Source organism: Piliocolobus tephrosceles, chromosome 21 (assembly GCF_002776525.5).
Source record: "Piliocolobus tephrosceles isolate RC106 chromosome 21, ASM277652v3, whole genome shotgun sequence".
NCBI classification, from domain to species: Eukaryota; Metazoa; Chordata; class Mammalia; order Primates; family Cercopithecidae; genus Piliocolobus; species Piliocolobus tephrosceles.
The window spans coordinates 5,593,345-5,612,984 of NC_045454.1; the positions used below are offsets into that span (position 1 = coordinate 5,593,345).

Sequence of the window (19,640 nt, forward strand, 5' to 3'; positions counted from 1 at the left end):
TGTCCACATGATCTAATATCCCATGACAATGTATGCTTCTAAGATAATTACAGTCATGCTTTCAACTACTGCCACACTAAAATACCAAGGATAGCTTTTCTTTTCTTTTTTTCCTTTTTAATGTAGTTTCACTCTTGTCATCCAGGCTGGAATGCAATGGCACATTCTCGGCTTACTGCAACCTCCACCTTCTGGGTTCAAAAGAGTCTCCTGCCTCAGCATCCTGAGAAGCTAGGATTACAATCGTGTGCCACCATGCCCGGCTCACTGTTGCATTTTCAGTAGAGATGAGGTTTCACCATGTTGGCAAAAGTGGTCTCAAACTCCTGACCTCAGGTGATCCCCCTGCCTCGGCCTTCCAAAGTGCTGAGATTACAGGTGTGAGTCACCGCGACCGACCAAGAATAGCCTTAAATTGACAAAGGAATAAGTTTTGTAACACTGTCAGTCCACTGGCAGGTAGACATAGCTTAGTTTTTACCTAAGCGCCTATGTAAGAAAAACTTAAAGAGTAGGTGTTCCCTTCATTTTTGAGGATGCCCTACTGTGTAACTGGTAGCTTGCTTTTTGTTTGTTTTGTTTTTTGAGACGGAGTCTTGCTCAGGTGTGAGCCACTGTGTCCAGCTGTATTTACTATTATTATTATTATTATTATTATTATTTGTTTCTTTTTGAGACGGAGTTTCACTCTTGTTGCCCAGGCTGGAGTGTAATGGTGCAATCTTGGCTCACTGCAACCTCCATTTCCCGGGCTCAAACGATTCTTTTCCCTCAGACTCCCAAATAGCTGGGAATATAGGCGCACGCCACCACGCCAGGCTAATTTTTGTATTTATAGGAGAGACGAGGTTTCTCCATATTGGTCAGGCTGGTCTTGAACTTACAACTTAAGGTCACCTGCCCTCCTTAGTAATAGATCTGTATTACAAATGTGCTGGCACAACTAACTGGATATTCACATGGAAAAGAGTAATGTATCCCTATCTCACAAAAGCAACATTTTATTTTAAAAGGTTAAAAAAAAAAAAAAGGCCGGGTGCGGTGGCTTATGCCTGTAATCCCAGCACTTTGGCAGGCTGAGGCGGGTGGATCACGAGGTCAAGAGATCGAGACAATCCTGGCCAATATGGTGAAACCCCGTATCTACTAAAAATACAAAAAATTAGCCGGGCATGGTGACAGGCAGCTGTAATCCCAATTACTAGGGAGGCTGAGGCAGGAGAATTGCTCGAACCTGGGAGGTGGAGGTTGCAGTGAGCTGAGATCGCGCCATTGCACTCCAGTCTGGGCAAAAAGAGCAAAACTCCGTCTCAAAAAAAAAAAAAAAAAAAAGACGAGGAATGGAGCCCCGCGGGAGGGGGTGTTACTTTGTCTCCCAGGCTATTCCTGAACCCCCAGGCTGAGCAATCCTCCCACCGCTGCTTCCTGAGTAGCTGGGACCTCAGGTTCCTATTGGGGGCCACACTGAGGACAGCGGAGAATGAACAGACACAAGTGACAAAGACAAACAGAGAACATGGCGGCGGCGCCTAGAGCCTCCGCCTCACTTTATTTATACTCCATAAACCCCACGTCAGCAGAAATAACACAATGCAAAACAAACTTTCTGCACCCAGATGTAACCTTCTGCTTAGTTCCTTGTCTCTAAGCTTTTTCTTATTTGTCCGCCTTCTTGGCGCCTACTAGAGTTCATTAAAAGTTCAACTAGAGATAGTGTCCTTGACTATTGGAGTTCATTAAAAGTGCAACTAGCTAGAGATACCGTCCTTGAGCCTTATCTATTCTTAGCATATTGTTTTCAATGGCCCCTGCAGGTTCCCACCTCTGCTCCCACATTCTCGCTGTGTTTAAGCAGCAGGTGGTGACCTCACTCCTCCCTGGCCTGAGCACTCCCTCCCACACCCCAGGCAAAGGCCCTAGGGAAGTATCTGAAGCTGAGCACAGGGTGGACTCTGCCTCCAGGGTGAATGGAGAATAGAAAGGGAGAGGACTTCTATTCTGTTCTGTGGGCCCTCAGCATGAAAATGTACGTTTCGACCAGGCAGGGCTTTGAATTTTACGTTCTAGTTTGCATCCTTTTTCCAGACAATTCCAGGGCTTTGGAACCACGCTTCAGCCTTCCTGGCCGCTCTCACCTCCAAAACCCGGAGAACAGGCGCTGGGATAGAGGCTGAGAGAGGCAGGGGTCCCTCTCCGGTCCGGTACTCTGTGGGTAGTAAAGGGCAAGGTCTCTCCGCCTTGTGCCCCGCCCCTACCTCGCCCAGGCCCCGCCCACCTCCTCGTTGGCTCCACCCAGGCCTGGTTTCTGTCCGGCGCGCACAGATTCACGCAGACCAGGAAGCAGATCACGTGGAGTGAAAGTCAGGCCGCCGCGGTGAGTTTTGTTCTGTGTTGTATTAAGTCAGCTCTCCCCCGTCCCGGCACCTGGAACGTGGGGTCCCCGTAGACCTGGAAGTTCTACCCCTTCTTCCTTCACCCAGAGCAAAGGCAGACGTTCTCCTGGGAATCCGGAAGCCGCTTGTTTTTGGTTTAAGGTCGCCCTAAGGGTGGTCCCCTTACCGGTCTTTCTGCTATAGGGCAATGTATACACTTCCTGTCACGTAGTTTTCCTGCTCAAAACCGTTTTTTGACACCTTCCGCACTGCGCTTTTTTAAAGTCCTCACCCCGAGAGGTAGATTCCCACCCTGCGTGCCTCCCAGACTCACCCTCATCGGTCCCTGGAGCACAGCGCCGACCCCAATCCCTGGGAGGCCGCGCTCTCTGCCTGATCCTGCGGATCCCACCCTTGTCCGAAGGTGTCGTCGTCCCCCACCTCCCTCCTCATGCTGGGCCCTGCTGCTCCCCAGGTGTCGCCTCCACAGTCACCGCTTTCTCTGAGCCCGCGTTGGGGAGGTGCCCGGTGCCTGTACTGTGACACGGGGTGTTCTCGCCTGCCCAGCTCCAGCCCTTGCAAAATGAGCTTCTCCGGGATGCAGGCGTCTTACTCCAAACCCTGTGTGATTGTGTGGGCCAAAGGAATCAGGAGACAGAGAGAGGGACTGAGAGAGCAGTAGAAAACCTGAGACAGAGAAGAAGAATGAGAAAGACACAAAACAGATGGCAAAGTAGAGGATGGTGAGGGATTTGTGAAGAGACAGCAAAATTGAAAAAGAAAAGATAAGAAAGCATGAGGAGAAAAGCAGCTGGAGAAATGTAGAGAAAAGCTAGATGTACAGAGAAATGAAGGACAGACAGCAAGGTACGGAGAGGGGCAGAAATGTGGAGGCTCATCAGAGTGAGGAAGAGCAGGAGGGATTTGGAGCCAGGGCAAACAGAGCAGAGTGGTGCTGGTGGCAGAAAGAACAGCAGGAGAACCACAGCAGGGAGGACCCGTGGGGATCTGGGGTGCCAGAGAGGGGCCACGGGGTTACAACAGGGAAGAGAGAATTTAACAGGGAGAGCAGAGGAGGCACCGAGATGGGAGAAGAGGTGGAAATCTATGGAGGTTGAGGATGATCGAAAGATTGGGGAGACGGAGCAAAGGAGCAACAAGAAGTTAAATAAGTTGTGAGGATGGAGTCTGGGTAATTTTTGTATTTTAGTAGAGACAGGGTTTCACCATGTTGGCCAAGCTGGTCTCGAACTCCTGACCTCAGGTGATCCACCCACCTTGACCTCCCAGAGTGCTGGAATTACAGGTGATGGCAGCTGTCCACCCACATATTCTTGATTGAAGAAATTTGCTTATGTCTTAGTTCTTTTTTCTAATTTTTAAAATTTTTTTGAGATGTAGTCTTGCTCTGTCGCCCAGGCTGGAGTGCAGTGGAGCAATCTCCGCTCACTGCAAGCTCTGCCCCCCGGGTTCACACCATTCTCCTGCCTCAGCCCCCCGAGTAGCTGGGACTACAGGCGCCCACCACCACGCCTGGCTAATTTTTTCTATTTTTAGTAGAGACGGAGTTTCACTGCGTCAGCCAGGATGAACACTTCTGCATTTTATAAATGTTACTGAGATTTTCTTGTAAGGAAGAATTCAATGTTGGGAGTCAATTGCATCAGAACATTTCAAAAGAATCTTTAGCCCAGGTATGTGAAAGATGTTTCTCCAATTTTAAGGATGGAATGATAAGACCAATCCGTCCCATTAGCCCTTCCAGGCCCCATGTAAGAATTCAGGCACATCTTCTCACTCATCTCAGACCTTCTCAGGGTAACTTGGTGAAAATGTTTCCCCGCTCTGTCCCCTGTGAGCCTCCCTGCAGCTCGGTGATGAAGGGCTAGACCAGAAAAGCTCAACGGGAGGTTAACCAGGAGTGACCCTGACCCCTGAAATCATTGGCAAAATAGAGTGCGGGTCTGGGTGTGGCTTTTCTTCTGGGAGACGGGAGTGCCCAGTTGTAATTAGAATTTTCAATAAGATGCAGTACCCCTAAAAGAAAAAAAAAAAAAAAAGCAGAAGAATGGAAGAAACAGAGTTATACCCTCAGAAACAGAGAGCATCTTCGGAGCCTTTGTCTGTATGAGGATATCACAGCTACATCTAAAGCAGGTCATGTCAGTCCCTGGCAGGGAACCCTCCACCGGCTTCCCGGGTTCCCCAGGACAAAAGCCCAGCTCCTCACTGTGGCTCCACAGCCCTGTGTCCAGGGCCCCTGCCAGTGTCCAGCCTCCTGCTGGGAGCTTGCCTTCATCTCCTGACTCCCTCTGCCCCGTCACATTTGCTTTTCTCTTTTCCCAAACTCCAAAACCCTTCGTGTCCCAGGTCACTGTCCCTGCTCTTATTCTATGTTTCTAAATGAAGATGGCCCTGTCCCTTTCTCCTTCAGGTCTAGGCTCAGAGATGCCTCCCATGGCCTCCCACCCCCATCTGAAGTTCCCTCTGCCCGTCAGTCTCTATCACATTACTGAGATTTTCTTATCTCTGTGTCAATCTCATCAGAAATGCGCCTTTTTGTTTTTATTTTATTTTTTTATTTTTCAAACAGAGTCTCACTCTGTCCTCCAGGCTGTGAGTGCAGTCTTGTGATCTTGGCTCACTGCAACCTCTGTCTCCTGGGTTCAACTGATTCTTGTGCCTCAGCCTCCCAAGTAGCTGAGATGGCAGGTGTGTGCCTCCACACCCGGCTAATTATTGTATTTGTATTGTATTTTATTTTATTTTTGAGTCTTACTCTGTCACCCAGGCAGGAGTGCAATGGCGCGTTCTCGGCTCACTACGAACTCCATTCCTCAGGTTCAGGTGATTTTCCTACCTCAGCCTCCCATGTAACTGGGATTACAGATGCCCACCAAGCCTGGCTACTTTTTGTATTTTTAGTAGAGACGGGGTTTCATCATGTTGGCCAGGCTTGTCTCGAACTCCTGACCTCAAGTAATCCACCCACCTCAGCCTTTCAGAGTGCTAGTATTACAGGCATGAGCCATGGCGCCCAACCCAATTTTTGTATTTTTAGTAGAGACAGGGGTTCACCATGCTGGCCAGGCTCGTCTGGAACACCTGAGCTCAAGTTATTTTTCCACCTCAGCTTCCTAAATAGCTGGGACCACAGACACACAGACGTGCACCACCATACCTGGCTAAGTTTTTGTATTTTTGGTACCGTTTTCCTGAAGAGGAGCTCATCCCAGCCCAGCTCCCCACTGCTGCAGTGTGTGTGTGTGTGTGTGTGTGTGTGTGTGTGTGTGTGTGTGTGGGCTTCTCCAGGAGGGGAGTTTTCCTGTAGGAATTTTTTGTTCCTGGTGCAGTGGGCAGCAGAGGGGACCGTATTTCCTCAGGGTGAGGTCTCCTTTGTATGTGGCGTTGTGCTTCAGGGAGTGGGTGTGTTGGTTGTAAGCAATAAACAACATATTGTTAACATTCAGGATTGACTTCTGAAGACTCTTGGTCCATGAGGAAGAAACCTGGAAGAGGAAGAGGAAAGCAAAGGAGTCAGGGATGGCTCCTCCTCAGGTGAGATGATATTCTCGGTGGATTGTTCTGTCTCTTTCCTTTCAAAAATGCTGGGGCTTGGAGTTGGGAATCTTCTCTGAGTCTGAAGCATCCTGCCTGACAGGTTTGCTCACACTCACCCGTGCCTTCCCTCAGTCCCTCTCATCTCGCTTAGATTCTGTCTCTCGTGACCCAGTGACATGAACTTGGGAAGAGGCGGCACTGGGCTTGGGCCTGGGAAGGGCTCACACCAGACATGGATGGAGACGGGATGAGGGTCCCGTGGTGTCAGTGCTGTTGGGCAGCAGGGATTGTTCAGGAGCCACATCTGGATGCTCTGTCAGCTCTCTGTGGACCAGGATTAGAGCAGCTGCCAGTGGAAGTCACCTATTAATGTGCACAAAGAACGTGGTAAATTCTAGAAAAGAAGACCAACAAGGGAAAATCTTTTCTCTCTGATTTTATACTACATTTTTAGGTAATTGAGTGAGTTACTGTGTTTCTGACTCCAAAAATCGTATTAATTAGAATGGAAGGTTCATACATAGGCATGAATAGTACATGAATGATTCCTTCATTATTTTAAGAATATGAAATCAACATAAATAATAGCAGGAGATTCATTAAACCATTCTTAGCACATTTAGCTCATGAAAACTGTGGTGTTACTATGGAGAGGCTTGTGAAACAGGTGTTTTTTATAAAAATGGTTACAATTTTTCTCAAATATGGGAGTAGAATATTTCTTTTTTATCCTAGAGGATAAAGCCGTATTCTCATTCCATGTATTATTATTATTATTTCTTCTGAAACAGAGTCTTGCTCTGTTGCCCAGGCTGCAGTGCAGTGGCATGATCTCAACTTACTGCAACCTCTGCCTCGCAGATTGAAGCGATTCTCCTGCCTCAGCCAACCTAGTAGCTGGGTTTATAGGTGTGGGCCACCATACCCGGCTAATTTTTTTTGTATTTTTAGGAGATACGTGGTTTCACCATGCTGGCCAGGCTAGTCTCGAACTCCCTACCTCAGGCAATCCACCTGCCTCATTCTCCCAAAATGCTGGGATTACTGTGCTTGGCCAAATATTGCTACTTTTTACATTTTTAAAACCTTTACATGTATAAATATATATATACACATATACACACATCTATATATATATATATAAATACATATAAACTGACACATATATATTTTGAAAATCTGGGGAAAATGACAACCCTTTTTATTAACATCTCATTTCTTGTGAGTCTGTGTAGGTTTATATACAAAGTAGATTTTCATACTTTGAGTAATTCTGTTTTCGTCTGTTTTATTTTCTTTTGAGATAAGGTCTCACTCTGTTGCCCAGGCTGGAGTGCAGTGGCACGATCTTAGCTCACTGCAACCTCCACCTTCAGGCTCAAGCCATCCCCCAGCCTCGGCCTCTGAGGTAGCTGGGACCACATGTGGGTACCACCATGCCTGGTTAATTTTTTTTTTTTTTTTTGAGACGGCGTCTTACTGGAGTGCAGTGTTGTGATCTCAGCTCACTGCAACCTCTGCTTTCCTGGTTCAAGCAATTCTCCTGCCTCAGCCTCCCAAGTAGCTGGGAATACAGGCAAGTTCCACCTCGCCAGGATAATTTTTTGGTATTTTCAGTAGAGATGTGGTTTCACCTTGTTAGCCAGGATGGTCTCAATTTCCTAACCTCATGATCTACCCACTTCACCCTCCCAAAGTGTTGAAATTACAGGCATGAGCCACCTCACCCAGCTTTTTTTTTTTTTTTTTTCTTTTTGAGGCAAATTCTTGGTTTCCCAAGCTGGAGTGCAGTGGCACGAACTTGGATCACTGCAACCTCTGCCTTCCATGTTCAAGCAATTCTTCTGTTTTGGCCTCCTGAGTAGCTGGGATTATAGTCAAGTGCCATCACCCCTGGGTAATTTTTTTGTATGTTTAGGTGAGACAGTGTTTCACCATTTTGGCCATGCTGGTCTTGAACTCCTGACCTCAGGTGATCCACCTGCTTCAGCCTCACAGAGTGCTGGGGTTACAGGCATGAGCCACCATGCCCAGCCCCACCAATTATTATTAAATATATGTAGTTATATTTATACATCACATGATGTATATATTTGTTTTTTGGTGACACCCCAAGCAAAGCTGCAGCTTAGGTCCTTGGCCATAGAGCATCTCCTTTCCCTATGACGTCCTCCACTCTCTTTCCAACCTCACTGGGGAGCCCTATTGTCAGTTCTGTGCTGGGATTACAGGCATGTGTCACTGCGCCCGGCCTAAATTTTACTGTGGATGTTGTCATCTTCGAAGATATCAGTTGTGCTCTCTCATCTACATAATGAATGTCACTTGGTGTGTCAATAAAAGTTTCAAACATTTCTATAAAAGGAACCCTATGTTGATTTTTTATTTATTTCTTGTGTTTTTCACAAACATAAGAAATTCATACTGAGAGAGTGTCTTGATGTCTTCTCAAAGTGTAATAAAGACATCATGTGGTGAAAAATCCCTTACTCGAATTTGTCAGAACCTTCACTACAACTAAATCCATGCTTTCCCTTGTCTTCTCTTCTCATTTTCTATAAAGATAAGAACTCCTCCCATAGCCATTTCCTTAAAATGTGTTTTCATTTCAGGGTCTACTGACATTCAGGGATGTGGCCATAGAATTCTCCCAGGAGGAGTGGAAATGCCTGGACCCTGCTCAGAGGACTCTGTACAGAGACGTGATGCTGGAGAATTATAGGAACCTGGTCTCCCTGGGTGAGGATAACTTCCCTCCTGTGGATGTGCCCTTGTGTATCTTTGTATTTTCTCTTGTTGCCTCTTGGGAGTCGCATCCTTGCTTGACTAAAATGGGAGCCGTATTGATTTTGAAATGAAAAGCTTCATGATGTAGCATGTGGACTTTCAGTGTCCCATTTGTTTAGATCTTCTGCATTCTTCATGATACCTCAGTGAGGTTTCCAGGACTAAAGTAGGCATAAAAGCTTAGGGAAGGCTGGCACTTTGGGCGGCCGAGGCATGTGGATCACTACAGGTCAGGAGTTCGAGACCAGCCTGGCCAAGATGGAGAAACCCCGTCTCTACTGAAAATACAAAAATTAGCCAGTCATCGTGGCACATACATGTAATCCCAGCTCCTAGAAAGGCTGAGGAAAGAAAATGACTTGAAGCCAGGAGGTCAAGGTTGCAGTGAGCAGAGAACACACCACTGCACTCCAGCCTGGGCAACAGAGCAAGACTTTCTTAAAGAAACAAAAACCAAAATAAAACCTTACAGTAGACTTTAAACATATCCAGTTTCCTGTCTGCTTCTCCTGTGCTTTTGATTCAGTAGTTTTTGGAAGACAGCTCCATGTCCACATATTACATATTACAAGGCTCCCCGAGCATTCAGAAGGAGTCAGTCAGAGGAGGAATTTGTAAAATCTTTTCCTAGATCATCTGCAATGTCTTCTTTCCTACAGAAACATAGGGCTGGGACTCCAGAAAAGCTGCAGCACGTCATGGTCGTTTCTTTTTATAAGCAGGAGTCTCTGACCTGTTAAGCCTGTTAAACAGGAGTCTCCACATCGGAGCAAGGGAAAGAGTCCTGGACCCTGGAGAGTGAAGTGAAAATAGCAAAAACATCCAGCTGGGTGGGAATGTATTACAGGTGTAAAGGCAGTAAGCGCTCAGATGGGCAGAGTGGAAGCTCCACCTTCCAATAGTGTGTGGGGAAACCCTCTGCAAGTGGGAGAATTCTGTGGGAAAAGGAAAGTTTAAATCCTTACATCTCTGACAGGACATCTTTCTTTGCCCTCACTTGTCCTTCTGCTGTTTTCCTTCCCTTCCCTTCCCTTCCCTTCCCTTCCCTTCCCTTCCCTTCCCTTCCCCTTTTTCTTCCCTTACCCTCCCCTTTTTCTTCCCTTACCCTCCCCTTTCTCTTCCCTTACCTTCCCCTTTTTCTTCCCTTCCCTTCCCCTTTCTCTTCCCTTCCCTCCCCCTTTTTCTTCCCTTCCCCTTTTTCTTCCCTTCCCTTCCCCTTTTTCTTCCCTTTCCTCTCTTTCTTTCTTAGAAGGAGTCTCGCTCCATCTCCCAGGCTGGAGTGAGTGGCCCGATCTCGGCTCACTACAAGCTCCTCCTCCCAGGTTCATGCCATTCTCCTGCTGCCCCAGCCTCCTGAGTAACTGGGATTACAGGCACCCACCAATAGACCTGGCTAAGTTTTTGTATTTTTAGTAGAGATGGGGTTTCATCATGTTAGCCGGGTGGTCTCCATCTGCTGGCCTGGTGATCCTTCCACCTGGGCCTCCCAAAGTGCTGGGATTACAGGCGTGAGCCACCGCGCCCGGCCTTTTTTTTTTTTTTAATGACAGAATCTTACTCTGTCACCCAAGATACAGTGCAGTGGTGGAATCCTGTCTAAATGCAGCCTCCACCTCCTGGGCTCAAATGTTTCTTGTGGCCCAGCTTCCTGAGTAGCTGGAACTGCAGGTGCTCATCACCATGCCCGGCTAATTTTTGTGTTTTTAGTAGAGATGGGGTTTCACCGTGTTGGCCAGGCTGGTCTCAAACTCCTCATCTCGAGTGATCCACCTGCCTCGGCTTCCCAAAGTGCTGGGATTACAGGCATGAGCCGTCATGCCCAATCATTATTATTTTAAATAGTTTTGTCTTTTAGTTCTTAGTAAACATGTAAGTGGTTGAAGCATGATTCCAGGGTGAATATAACAACCACGTTAGTATTCATTCCTTTCAGTATGCAGAAGTGAAGTGTGTTGTATAGATATTTGGGCAGAGGTTGTTGTTGCAGGTATCTTAAACATCTTAAAATATAGCATAATAATGAAACTTAAAATTTCCATAACCTGGACATGTACAGTGGCTCACACCTATTTTCCCAGCACTTTGGGAGGACGAAGTGGGCAGATCACCTGAGGTCAGGAGTTCAAAACCATACTGGCTAATATGTCAAAACTTCATCTCTACCAAAATTACAAAAATTAGCCAGGTACAGTGGTGGGTGGTTGTAATCCCGACTACTCAGGAGGCGGAGACAGGAGAGTTGCTTGAGGCAGGATAGTTGCTTGAACCCATGAGGCAGAGGTTGCAGTGAGCCACAATTGCACCATTACACTCCATCAGGGGATTCAGAGTGAGACTCCACCTCAAAATAAATAAATAGATAAATAAATCTATACCCTGCAAAAACTACTTCTTCTCCGGTAGAACTTTTTATTGTTATTTTTTAGTTTTATTATTATTTTTTGAGATGGAGTCTCGCTCTGTCGCCCAGACTGGAGTGCAGTGGTGCAATCTTGGCTCACTACAAGCTCCACCTCCTGGGTTCACGCCATTCTCCTGCCTCAGTCTCCCAAGTAGCTAGGACTACAGGTGCCTGCCCACGCCCGGCTAAGTTTTTGTATTTTTAGTAGAGATGGAGTTTCACTGTGTTAGTGGGGATGGTCTCAATCTCCTGACCTTGTGATCCACCCGCCTCTGCTTCCCAAAGTGCTGGGATTACAGGCGTGAACCACCACGCCAGGACTTTTTTTTTTTTATTTATGTCAGTTATTTCTGTGTATGTTGAATATCCGTTAACATATATGTACAGTATTTTTTCACACCTTTTTATTTTAAAGGATATGAAAAAAGTTTAGTTATGAAGAAAAGGGACACTTATGCCAGTTTCTGTATCTGTCCTTTTATTAATCAGTTATGTATTTATGAGACAGAGTTTTGCTCTTGTCACTCAGGCTGAAGTGCAGTGCTGTGATCTTGGCTCACCACAACCTCTGACTCCTGGGTTCAACCCATTCTCCTGCCTCAGCCTCCTGAGTAGCTGGAATTACAGGCATGCGCCACCACACCCAGCTAATTTTGTACTTTTAGTAGAGACAGGGTTTCTGCTTGTTCACCAGGCTGGTCTTGAACTGACCTCAGGTGATCCACTTGACTTGTCCTCCCAAAATGCTGGGATTACAGGTGTGAACCACCATGCCTGGCCTCCCCTTTTTTTTTTTTTAATTTACCTTTACTGGAGAACTTTATATATGTTTGTGGGTTGGAGTTACTCTTTAGCCTTCTTTCATTTCTTTTTTTTTTTTTTTATCTTTGAGGTGGAGTCTTAGTCTGTCACCCAGGCTAAAGTGCGGTGGTGTCATCTAGGCTCACTGCAACCTCCACTTCCCCGGTTCAAGCGATTCTCCTGCCTCAGCCTCCCAAGTAGCTGGGACTACAGGCGAATGCCAACATCCTGGGATAATTTTTTTGTATTTTTTTAGTAGAGACAGGGTTTTACCTTGTTAGCCAGGATGGTCTAGATCTCCTGACCTTGTGATCCTCCAGCCTTAGCCTCCCAAAATGCTGGGATCACTGGCATGAGTCATGGCACCCGGCCTGTCTCAACGTTTTTAAAACATGTTAGTGCTAGTAGATGGTTTCAAGTATTGCAAGTTTTACAGTACTCTTAATTGCCTTTGTTTAATAAGATTTGTCACCTTCAGTGATGTCGATGATGAGAAGTCCCTCCTCCTGTCTCTGTCATTTCACTGTCCTGTCAGAAACAGTAGATCGCTTGAGGTCAGGAGTTTGAGAACAGTCTGACCAACATGGTGAAACCTCGAATGTACTAAATGCCAAAAATGGGCCAGGCACAGTGGCTCACACCTGTAATCCCAGCAATTTGGGAGGCCAAGATGGGTTGATCACTTGAGGTCAGGAGTTCAAGACAAGCTTGGCCAACATGGTGAAACCCCATCTCTATTAAAACTACAAAAATCAGCTGTGCATAGTGGTGTATACCTGTAATCCCAGCTACTTGGGCGGCTGAGGCAGGAGAATCACTTGAACCTGGGAGATGCAGGTTACAATGAGCTGAGATCACGCCACTGCAGTCAAGCCTGGGTGACAAAGGGAAACTCTAGACTGAAGAGGAAGAATCACTTGAGGTAGCAGAATCGTGCCACTATACTCCAGCCTGGGTGATAGAGCATGACTCGATCTGAAAAACAAACAAAAAGGGAAATAGCTTAAACTGGGAGGCTTAAGACACAGACATTTATTTCTCATGAATTTGGAAAGTGGGAAATTCAAGAGCGAGGTGCCAGCCAAATTAGTTCCTGGTGAGAGCCTTCTTCATGGTTTAGCCCAGCCATCTTCCTCCTGTGTTTTAATACGGTGGAAAGAGGAACAGGCAATGAGCTCTTTAAATGCACTGGTCCTATTCACAAGTAGTCAACACCCATGACTCAGTTCTCTCAAGGTCTGCATCTGCAGGAACATCCTATTAGAGAATACCAAATCTACCGAAGCTTATTTGAAAAGTAGTTATCTTATTTTATTTTTTTGAGAAGGAATATCATCCTGTCATCCAGGCTGGAGTACAGTGGCATGATCTTGGCTCACTGCAACCTCCACCTCCTGGGTTCAAACGATAAACGATTACTGCCTCAGACTCCCAAGTAGCTGGGATTACAGGCACCTGCCACCATGGCCAGCTAATTTTTTTTGTATTTTTAGTAGAGATGGGCTTTCACCTTGTTGTCCAGGCTGGTCTTAACTCCTGACCTCATGATTCACCTGCCTCAGCCTGCCAAAGTTCTAAGATTACTGGTATGTGTCACAGCACCCGGTCGTTAGTCAATTCTTATTCTTTATAATGCTGTGTATTTTCTTGACCTCATATATCAGAAGGTAGTGATCTTAACATGTATTTCAGGTCTTACGTTGTGTACTGGTGGTAAGTACAAGTTTTGGCTTTTTTCTTAAGAGGGCATTGTTTAGAATTCTTCAGCCTTATAAATCTACTTGTTATTTTCTTGCTTGTTTCATAATGGGTTGCAATATTTGATTAATTGATTTTTATGATTTTACAAGTGACATTTTGGTATGTGGTATGCAATATAACTGACACACGGTACTCGTTAATGTCACCAAGTGGCGCTAGGTACAGTGGCTCATGCCTCTAATCCCAGGACTTTGGGAAGCCAAGACATGTGGATCACCTGAGGTCAGGAGTTTGAGACCAGCCTGGCCAACATGGTGAAACCCCATCTCTACTAAAAATACAAAAATTAGTGGGCTGGGCATGGTAGCTCACACCTGTAATCCCAACACTTTGGGATGCCAGGGTGGGTGGATCACAGGTCAGGAGATCGAGACCATCCTTGCTTACACGGTGAAACCCCATCTCTACTAAAAATATAAGAAATTAGCCAGGTATGGTGGCAGGCACCTGTAGTCCTGGCTGCTTGGGAGGCTGAGGTGGGAGAATGGCGTGAACCTGGGAGGCGGAGCTTGCAGTGAGCCAAGATCACGCCACTGCACTCCAGTCTGGGCAACAGAGCAAGACTCTGCCTCAAAAAAAAAAAAAAAAATTAGGCGAGGGGCATGGTGGCAAGTGCCTGTAATCCCACGTGCTCAGGAGGCTGAGGCAAGAGACTCACTTGAACCCAGGAGGCAGAGATTGCAGTAAGCCAAGATCTCCAGCCTGGGTGACAGTGAGACTCCATCTCAAAAAAATAAAAATACTAAAAACTAAAAAAAAAAAGTCACAACATGCCTGTTACTCATGGATATAGTTAATTTTGTAACAGTTATTCAGAAAAATATGGTATTAACATTTTATTTTTTTTGAGACGGATTCTTACTCTGTCGCCCAGGATGGAGTGCAGTGGCATGATCTCAGCTCACCACAATCTTTGTCTCTTAAGTTCAAGTGATTATCCTGTCTTAGCCTCCCAAGTACCTAGGATTACAGGCACCTGGGACCATGACCAGCTAGTTTTTGTATTTTTAGTAGAGATGGGGTTTTGTCATGTTGGCCAGGCTGGTTTAACGCCTGACTTGAGGTGATCCGCCTGCCTAGGCCTCCCAAAGTACTGGGATTACAGGTGTGAGGCACCACCCCCTGCCTTTGTTTGCTTTTTGGGATGGAGTCTCCCTTTGACACCCAGGCTGGAGTGCAGTGTGTGATGTTGGCTCACTGCAACCTTTGCATCTTGGCTTTTTTTTTTTTTTTTGAGACGGAGTCTCGCTCTGTTGCCCGGGCTGGAGTGCAGTGGACGGTTCTCAGCCCACTGCAAGCTCCGCCTCCTGGGTTTATGCCATTCTCCTGCCTCAGCCTCCGAGTAGCTGGGACTACAGGCGCCCGCCACCTCGCCCGGCTAGTTTTTTGTATTTTTTAGTAGAGACGGGGTTTCACCGTGTTAGCCAGGATGGTCTCGATCTCCTGACCTCGTGATCCGCCCCTCTCGGCCTCCCAAAGTGCTGGGATTACAGGCTTGAGCCACCGCGCCCGGCTGCATCTTGGCTTAACGCGATTCTTGTACCTCAGACTCCGGAGAAGCTGGGAATACAGGTGTGGGCCACCATACCTGGCTAATTTTTGTAATCTTTTGTTATTTTGTCAATGCCACGATTGTTTGACAATATAGAATTTCCATTGATCTTGACTATCCTTACAACAACTTGTTGTGAATTATTTACCAATATAGTATATTGTCTGGTTTTTTAGCAGTTATTTGTATATACTAAATATGCTGTAAATATGAAGAATGTATATTTTTCTTTTTTGATGTGACACTGATATGCTTTTTGCACAGCGTGATACACTTTAGAGTGTCAGTGGAAAAACACGCCTTACTTTAAGCTTATGCATGTTTGTGGCCTATCAGTGTTTTGTCAATAATATTGGAAGGCCGGGTGCGGTGGCTCAAGCCTGTAATCCCAGCACTTTGGGAGGCCAAGACGGGCGGATCACGAGGTCAGGAGATGGAGACCATCCTGGCTAACACGGTGAAACCCCGTCTCTACTAAAAAATACAAAAAACTAGCCGGGCGAGGTGGCGGGCACCTGTAGTCCCAGCTACTTGGGAGGCTGAGGCAGGAGAATGGCGTAAACCCGGGAGGCGGAGCTTGCAGTGAGCTGAGATCCGGCCACTGCACTCCAGCCTGGGCAACACAGCGAGACTCCGTCTCAAAAAAAAAAAAAAAATAATAATAATAATAATAATAATAATATTGGAAATGGCTTCCATAGAAATGATTTGAAGAACATGGAATCACCCTTTATTTATTAAAGAATCTTACTCCTTTTGTGTTCCTAAACTTTGAAGCTCAAGTTCAGGAAGTTTAAAATAAGTATTGTTTTTTGTGTCATAGTGACATATTTCAGTATTATATACCATCTGTACTTAATTGGAAACCTATTGGTGTTTATATTTTGCAGATATCTCTTCCAAATGCGTGATGAAGACATTGTCATCAACAGGGCAAGGCAATACAGAAGTGATCCACAAAGGGACATTGCAAAGACAAGCAAGTCATCACATTAGAGAATGTTGCTTCCAGGAAATTGCAACAGATATTCATGACTTTGTTTTTCAGTGGCCGGAAGATGAAACAAATGACCATGAAGCACCCATGACAGAAATGAAAAAGTTGACAGGTAGTACAGACCGATGTGATCAAATGCTTGCTGGAAACAAGTCTATTAAAGATCAGGTTGGATCAAGCTTTCATTTGCATCTTCCTGAACTGTGTATATTTCAGCCCAAAGGGAAAATTGATAATCAAGTGGAGAAGTCTATCAACAATGCTTCCTCAGTTTCAACATCCCAAAGAATTTCTTTTAGGCCCAAAACCCACATTTCTAATAAGTATGGGAATAATTCCCTTCATTCTTCATTACTCAGAAAAAAACGGAATGTAAACATGAGAGAAAAATCTTTCCAATATGTTGAGAGCAGCAAAGCCTTCAATTGTAGCTCACTCTTTAAAAAACATCAGATAATCCATTTAGGAGAGAAACAATATAAATGTGATGTATGTGGCAAGCTCTTTAATCAGAAGCGATACCTTGCATGCCATAGTAGATGTCACATTGGTGAGAAACCTTACAAGTGTAATGAATGCGGCAAGACCTTCAGTCACAATTCATCCCTCTTCATTCACAAAGCACTTCATACTGGAGAGAAACCTTATGAATGTGAAGAATGTGACAAAGTTTTCAGTCGCAAATCACACCTTGAAAGACACAAGAGGATTCATACGGGAGATAAATCTTACAAATGTGAAGAATGTGACAAACTTTTCAGTCACAAATCATATCTTGAAAGACATAGGAAGATGCATACTGGAGAAAAACCATACAAATGTAAGGTTTGTGATAAGGCTTTCGTGTGTAATTCATACCTGGCAATACATACTACAATTCACACTGGAGAGAAACCTTACAAGTGTATTGAATGTGGCAAGTTTTTCAAACAACGCTCAACCCTTGCACGCCATCGTAGACTTCATACTGGAGAGAAACCTTTTGAATGTGAAGAATGTGACAGAGTTTTCAGTCGCAAATCACACCTTGAAAGACATAGGAGAATTCATACTGGAGAGAAACCATACAAATGTAAGGTTTGTGACAAGGCTTTTGCGTGTAATTCATACTTGGCAATACATAGTATAATTCACACTGGAGAGAAACCTTACAAGTGTAATGAATGTGGCAAGTGTTTTAATCAACAATCAAACCTTGCAGGACATCTTAGAGTTCATACTGGAGAGAAACCTTACAAATGTGAAGAATGTGACAAAGTTTTCAGTCGCAAATCACACCTCGAAAGACATAGGAAGATTCATACTGGAGAGAAACCATATAAATGTAAGGTTTGTGACAAGGCTTTCCAAAGGGATTCGCACCTCGCACAACATCAGAGAGTTCACACTGGAGAGAAACCTTACGCATGTAACGAATGTGGCAAGGTTTTTAGTATAAAAGCAAACCTTGCATGTCATCATAAACGTCATACTGGAGAGAAACCTCATAAATGTTACAAATGTGAAGAATGTGAGAAAGTTTTCATTTGCAAATCACACCTGGAAAGACATAGGAGGATTCATACTGGAGAGAAACCATACTATTGTAAGGTTTGTGACAAGGCTTTCTGGAGTGATTCACACCTGGCACAACATCAGAGAGTTCATACTGGAGAGAAACCTTACAAGTGTAATGAGTGTGGCAAGACCTTCCATCGGATATTATCCCTTGTAAGCCATCGTAGATATCATACTGGAGAGAAACCTTACAAGTGTAATGAGTGTGGCAAGACCTTCACTAGAAATTCAGGCCTTGTAATTCATAAGGCAATTCATACTGGAGAGAAACCTTACAAGTGTAATGAATGTGGCAAGGGTTTTAATCAACAAGGACATCTTGCACAACATCAGAGAGTTCATACTGGAAAGAAATTTTACAAGCGTAATGAGTGTGGCAAGACCTTCAATCAGATGTCATTTCTTCTACACCATCATAGACTTCATACTGGAGAGAAACCTTACAAGTGTAATGAATGTGGCATGGATTTTAATCAACAATCACACCTTGCAAGTCATCATAGACTTCATACTGCAGAGACATTTTTCAAATGTGAAGAATGTGACAAAGTTTTCAGTTGCAAATCACAGCTTGAAAGACATAGGAGAATTCATTCTGGAAAGAAACCATAGAAATGTAAGGTTTGGGACAAGACTTTTGGGAGTGATTCACACCTGGCAAAACACACTAGAAAACCTTACAAGTGCGGGCCGGGCGCGGTGGCTCAAGCCTGTAATCCCAGCACTTTGGGAGGCCGAGACGGGTGGATCACGAGGTCAGGAGATCGAGACCATCCTGGCTAACATGGCGAAACCCCGTCTCTACTAAAAATACAAAAAACTAGCCGGGCGACATGGCGGGCGCCTGTAGTCCCAGCTACTCGGGAGGCTGAGGCAGGAGAATGGCGTGAACCCGGGAGTTGGAGCTTGCAGTGAGCTGAGATCCGGCCACTGCACTCCAGCCTGGGTGGCAGAGTGAGACTCCGTCTCAAAAAAAAAAAAAAAAAAAAAGAAAACCTTACAAGTGCAATGAATGTGGCAGAGCCTTTAGTGTGTAGTCACGACTTATTCACCATCAAGTAATCCATGGTATAGGGAAACTTGACTAATGTAATGATTGTCACAAAGTTTTCAGTAATGCTATAATCATTGCAAATCTTTGGAGAATCCGTAATGAAGAGAGATCTTACAAGTGTAATAAATGTGGCAAATTTTTCAGACATCGTTCATATATTGTGGTTCATCAGCAAACTCATGCTGAAGAGAAACCTTTTGCCTGTAATCCCAGCACTTTGAGAGGCCAAGACAGGTAACTCACTGGAGGTCAGGAGTTTGAGAACAGCCTGGCCAAGAGACGTGCACCACTTTTTTCAGCCTATCTTTGCTTTTCTTTCCCTTTTTTTTTTTTTTTTAATGGAGTCTTGCTCTGTCACCCTGGCTGGAGTGCGTTGGCATGATCTCAGCTCACTGGAACTTCCGCCTCCCAGGTTCAAGTGATTCTCCTGCCTCAGTCTCCAGAGTAGGTAGGACTAAAGTTGTGTGCCACCATACCTGGGTACTTTTTTTTATTTTTACTAGAGACTGGGTTTCACCATGTTAGCTAGGATGGTCTTGATCATCTAACCTGATGATCCACCCGCCTCCACCTCCCAAATTGCTGAGATTACAAGCGTGAGCCACCGTTCCTGGCCTGTTTTTGGTTTCTTTAACAAAAAGTTATAGGGATTTTCATGAGTATTGTGTTGAATCTAAATAACATTCAGTTATATAATCATTCAGGAATATTAATTTTTCCAATCAATAAGGGTTGTATATCTATACATGTTTTTAATCATTCTGATCAATGTTTGTAGATTTTAAGGTACAAACTTC

At 45.1% G+C, this 19,640-nt stretch overlaps 1 protein-coding gene across 3 annotated transcripts; it reads left to right on the forward strand.

The window, feature by feature from the left end:
- Positions 1-2,321: 2,321 nt before the first annotated feature.
- On the forward strand, positions 2,322-18,580 carry LOC111528926 (zinc finger protein 468-like). 3 transcript variants are annotated; one of them, XM_026448819.1, is made up of 5 exons: positions 2,322-2,374; positions 3,930-4,066; positions 5,843-5,930; positions 8,546-8,672; positions 16,126-18,580. In XM_026448819.1, exons 3-5 carry the CDS (start codon positions 5,916-5,918, stop codon positions 18,399-18,401), a joined length of 2,418 nt encoding a protein of 805 aa, XP_026304604.1. In that variant the 5' UTR covers positions 2,322-2,374; positions 3,930-4,066; positions 5,843-5,915; the 3' UTR covers positions 18,402-18,580. The 3 variants fall into 3 exon arrangements, with proteins under 3 accessions (XP_026304604.1, XP_031790650.1, XP_031790649.1); XM_031934789.1 differs by having other exon boundaries at positions 2,341-2,374; positions 3,933-4,066; XM_031934790.1 differs by lacking the exon at positions 3,930-4,066 and having other exon boundaries at positions 2,340-2,374.
- The last annotated feature ends 1,060 nt before the right edge of the window (positions 18,581-19,640 follow it).